The following is a 5,483-nucleotide window of genomic DNA, read 5'->3' as shown; positions in this document are numbered from 1 at the left end:
TCAAATGTATTTCATGAAGAATTGGTCCTTCTTTAATTTAGTGGTTTGATTGACCGGCACCTTGAAGTGTGTATGTATAAAATGTCTATTGACACAGAGTGACATGCTGGTATATTAAAGCAGGTATATTTATAAAGATTATTATTATAAATCAGACTTAAGAATTTAAAGATGCTGACAAATAGTCTATTCATTGTGTTAAATAAATATGAAGCCCTATGCGCATAATTTTTTATATTATTAGATTGTGTTTAGCATTTGAACCCTGTTAATGGATTCAATGCAAGTATGGCGTAACGTGCAGCATGTGCAGATGTGTTCTGGTGCACATGCAGACATAGGGAGCATTTTATGTTTTGTTTTTAAACCTATGGAGAATATAAAAAACATGTTCTTGCAGCATTTTGGCATATTCTCATAGGACTGCATCCACAGACCTAGTAGAGGAATTTTGTGGGAAGGATATGGGAAGAGTTCCACAGTGTTTGTATGAATGCAGCAGTGGGAGTTGCTCAAGCTGAGTTTGCATAGCAATAGGGGAGTTTTACAAGAACGATGCTGCAGTGTTTTGGGGAACGTTTGGATAACCTTTGCTGCAAACCTAAGGGAGCCCTAGTTTCACACTTTCTCCGTTGAGTTTAAAATGAATTGGTTGCATAGCACAAGGTGCTAACACTATTGGAGTGCTGGGAAAACGTACGTCAAGGTGCTGAATGGTCACAAATGTGTAAGCATTCAGGGAGCGTTTCTTTAATATTGTTATATCTTTAGGGAAGCACTTGTGAAACTGTGCGAGTCCTCTGGGTGCTGCCTTCTTGTGAGAGATCTGTTAGGTGAGAATTTATGGATGGTTGGAGAAAACAGCCTCCAACGAACAGTGAGAAAAATAAGTTATTTTCTAGGGGTGCATGTTTGGAGAAGATGAACATGTTCTGCGGTCTTTGTCTTTCTCAAGCTTGCATCTTTTGTCTGGTAAGGATTTATTGCACTGTTCTCAATCATTAGCATGCATTAATTGAATGTGATTGTAATACTTGTGAGATGTAATTCAGTTTTCTAATACTGAGGATTATTATAATTGTGTGGTTTCCAACAAATGAGGTATTGAGCTGGTATCTAAAGTGAGTCATAAAAACGAAATTTTCAAAACATTAGTGGACACAATTTAAAACCTTTTTGCAGTATTCTTTCTTTGAGATCTCTGAACAATTAAATATATTGTGGGTAAGTTATATTGTGTTCGCTTTGGGCTGATCATCGTTATTGTTGTTGCCAGGTGACTGTTTGTTGCTGCGCTCAGTCCCGCCCCTTGATGTCTCCTGCAAGAAGAGGCGTGGCTTACAAAGTGACAGAAGTATTCTTCGATATTCTCTGCGGAAGTTCTGATTGAGCAGTCCGTACACTACGGCGTTCAGGCAGGAGTTAAAGTATGCCATGAAATAACTCACCACAAACAGCCAATCAGGGACCATGGGTGCTACATGGGGTGGGTCCACCGCAACAGCCAGGCCAATCAAATTCAGCGGTGCCCAGCAGACGGCGAACAGCACAAAGACGACGAACATGGTCAAGAAGTGGCGCAACTCACTCGGACGGAGGCGTGGCCTGACATCGGTTGACACCCGCCTCCTCACGCGAAGCACCAGCACCCAAATCCTCAGATAGCAGAACGTTACTACCGCGATAGGAAGCAGGAAATGCACGGTCACCACGGCAATGGTGTAGCCCGCGCTTGTCGTCTGACTAAAGGTGCATGAATAAACACGAGGGTCGTACGTCAACGACCCAAGTGCCAGGTTTGGAAGAATGGCGATGGCGGTGAGCACCCAGACTAACACCAGTAGTACCAGGGTTCCGGCACGGCCGTAGATTTTCTCGTAGGTGTTGGCCTGGCAGATGAAACAGTAGCGGTTGATGGCGATGGCGGTGATGTTGAAGATGGAGCCAATGACGCTCGCTCCCATCAGGAAGCCGCTGACCTTACACTCCATCTCCCCCGGCAACCAGCCCGAGTGCAGCATGCCGTGCAAGACCAGAGGGTAGGGATAGCAAACCACCAGGAGATCGGCGAAAGCCAGGCTCACTACAAATGCATTACCTAATACACACACACAGAAGAAAAAATTATTTAAATACAAGACCTAAGTTATGGCATTAGAGTAAAGTGAACTGTGTTGTTACATTCAGATCATGTCAAAATACTATATAGTTACCAGTTTCTAAATTGTAAAAACTCAAAATTACATTAACCGTTGGAAATCTGAAGGAGATCGGCGAAAGCCAGGCTCACTACAAATGCATTACCTAATACACACACACACAGAAGAAAAAAATAATTTAAATACAAGACCTAAGTTATGGCATTAGAGTAAAGTGAACTGTGTTGTTACATTCAGATCATGTCAAAATACTATATAGTTACCAGTTTCTAAATTGTAAAAACTCAATTACATTAACCGTTGGAAATCTGACATTTTTATAGCACCAACTTCACTGACTTGACTATTATATTATATAAAAACCAGCAAATTAGAAATGGCAACAACAGTAAGATGTAGTCAAGTACTGTAACTACACTACTGTTCAAAGGCTTGGGATTGGCAAGTTGTTTTTTATTTTTAAATACATATATATTTCTCTTATGCTTACCAAGGCTGCACTCATTTGCACTTATCAAAAATACATTAAAACAGTAATATTGTAAAAATTATTACAATTTAAAAAAAACTTTTTTTTTTAATAGAGAAAATAACGTTTTAAAGCACACCATGGAACATAGAGAGAAAGATGCAAGTGACTTGGTAAGAGAAACAAGAGATTCCATGTGTATTCCAGTGGTAAAAATTCCATGGAATTTTTAAAAATTTTTATTGGGTGATCAGATCTGCACTATCTGTGGTGTGTTTTACATTGCGAGAGCAAAACAAAATGAAGCAGCAAAGAACCCAGTATGCAGCTAAAGCTCTTACAGCAGAAGTATATGATATCAATGTTACATTAAAAATTACAAGCTTTGCAATATTTTACAATAATCCATCTCTCATCCATACAATTGGACTGGTCCCTCAAAGCTGGTACTTCAAAAACCACACAAAATGAATGCAAACATCCATCCATAATCTAGAAGAAACAGAAGACTGATGTCTCATGTCGATACACAACGTTTACATCATGCATCTTGAAAAAATAATTCCACTGATTTACTGATAGCACTTAATTTTCTTCACAAAATAAATGAAGATCATTTGAAAAAAATGATATACAGTACATGTATCAGCTTTAATGCACTTATCAAATAACAAATACATATATATTTATCTTATGGTTACCAAGGCTGCATTCATTTGCCCTTTACATTAAAACAGTACTATTGTAAAATTATTATTACAATTAAAAAAACTGTTTGCTATTTGATTATGATTTAAAATGTAATTTATTCCTGTGATGCGAAGCTGAATTTTCAGCATCTTTACTCCAGTCTTCAGTCACATGATCCTTCAGAAATCATTCTAATATGCTGATTTGATGCTCAAGAAACATTTCATACTTGCTGAATAAAAGTATTAATTTATACAAAAAAAAAAAACCTTCCTGACAAGTAGTGAACAATAGTGTAGCTGTGCATATATTAGCACTTTAAATGCCATTTTATTATTTAAAAATGTAAAACATTTTATTTATATTATATAATAAAAAGTATACACAACTTAGTCTTAGGAATAAGATTTAAACCAATGAAAGGTTACTGTAGACAGGGCTTTTCAGTGTCAGAACAACAATTTCCTATAGAAGCGATGAAGCCTGACACTTTATCACATTACATCAGGTTAGGACGCTGTGTTTTTGAACAACAAATTGCAAAATTCTCTTTCTCTCTTGTTAAGTACGACTGTAAAAAAACAGATTCCAATTAAAATGCACGAGGTTCTTCAGATTTAGAAAGGTGTTTTTCCATGAAATCATTGATGCAGCATTTATTTGCCACTAGAAAATAAAATGAATGTATTTTTAATACACATTTTTACAAACACAAACACAAGAAAGGAAACTTGATAACAGCACCTGAACTGTAGTTGACATATTGCGTGTCTGGGAGTGTGGGAGCATTTGTGTGTGTGTGTGTGTGTGTGTAGGACAGGTTCAGGCGCTGTAGTATTTTGACTGTTTGGTTCACACAAAGTTCAGATCCATTAGATTAAGTGCGGTGTCTGTGACACTTGAGTTCTCCTCTAGAGGAGAACCCAGTGTCACAGACACCACACTTTCTGTGCATGTTTGCTTGGTTTACCAGTCGGTCTCTCGCATGCATGTGTACTGGTTTGTTGGGAGTTGAGGTTTTCTCCTCAGATCAGGTTGTATTTGCATTTATAGCACAGATGCAGTTCATATAGAGTTCAACACAGTACTGTACACACATACACACACACACACACACGCACACACGTACACCTAAACCAATGCGTTACAGACCTGAAATATTTTTTGTAATGGATACATGCATTCAGTGAATATCGATTGAATGCATCTGCGAAAATGAGTCCATATAGAAAGCGATCATTTTAGGTTAATATTCTATTCCTCATCCAAATGACTGATGCTCCATTCACACTGATTTTATTGCTAGAGGTCGGCAGGTCGCTAGTAGCCATTCCTCTTGCTCTAATACATTGGTATAGATATTGCAGCAATGCATTTTATCATGAACAAGATGAATGACTATCAATGCATGATTCAAACACGCTTAGAACAGCACTTTCGGACACTGTTTAAATTCCATTGATGCTCATTTGCATCAATGTAAACCTTTTCAAATTGTTGCATCACAAGACAAGCCCACATTGCACTGCATGGTCACTTTCGCTTATGTCGCCAGAAATGGAATGATTTAAGGTCACCACAAATCGCTGTCAACTTTCACAGCCGCCCATTTCCTCATCTCACTCTCCCTCTTCTTCTCCATTTTGTCTTTCTCATTTGGATCCGTCATTGTCTGCTATCTTTCTCTCACTCGGGAATGATTTAAGGTCACCACAAATCGCTGTCAACTTTCACAGCCGCCCATTTCCTCTTATCTCACTCTCCCTCTTCTTCTCCATTTTGTCTTTCTCATTTGGATCCGTCATTGTCTGCTATCTTTCTCTCACTCTGTGTCAATATCTCTCACTTTATCTGATTTCTGATCCATCTCTTTTTCTCTCACTTATTATTACAACTCAATTTGCCTTCCCTCTCTTTCATCCTTTCTCACAAGATTAACAGGCAAGAGGAAGAAATCAGCTGGACTTTTAAATGTTTTAATTGGAACGTCGAAAGGCTTTCTGAGAGAGAAATTTGGTCTAATCTCTTGTTCAGAAACTGGGCCAGAATGTATGCTGTTGAACCTGAAAACAGAGTTTAGCTCAACAGAGATGCCTAAGCAAAGAAACAAATAAAAATCGGCTTTAGTAGAGCACCACACACACACTTGCGCTCATTACCTCTGT

The 5,483-nt window shown here is 38.3% G+C and overlaps 1 protein-coding gene across 1 annotated transcript; it reads right to left on the bottom strand.

The window, feature by feature from the left end:
• Nucleotides 1-292: 292 nt before the first annotated feature.
• On the bottom strand, nucleotides 293-4,987 carry LOC107564377 (melatonin receptor type 1B-A-like). Its single transcript, XM_016249439.1, has 2 exons — nucleotides 4,942-4,987; nucleotides 293-2,098 (listed from the first exon to the last, which is right to left on the bottom strand). Exons 1-2 carry the CDS (start codon nucleotides 4,985-4,987, stop codon nucleotides 1,230-1,232), a joined length of 915 nt encoding a protein of 304 aa, XP_016104925.1. The 3' UTR covers nucleotides 293-1,229.
• Nucleotides 4,988-5,483: the final 496 nt, after the last annotated feature.

Source organism: Sinocyclocheilus grahami, unplaced genomic scaffold (assembly GCF_001515645.1).
Source record: "Sinocyclocheilus grahami isolate Dianchi unplaced genomic scaffold, SAMN03320097.WGS_v1.1 scaffold927.1, whole genome shotgun sequence".
Classification (NCBI taxonomy): Eukaryota; Metazoa; Chordata; class Actinopteri; order Cypriniformes; family Cyprinidae; genus Sinocyclocheilus; species Sinocyclocheilus grahami.
Note: the sequence above shows the minus strand (reverse complement) of the source record. Positions and strands in the feature narration are given on the sequence as shown.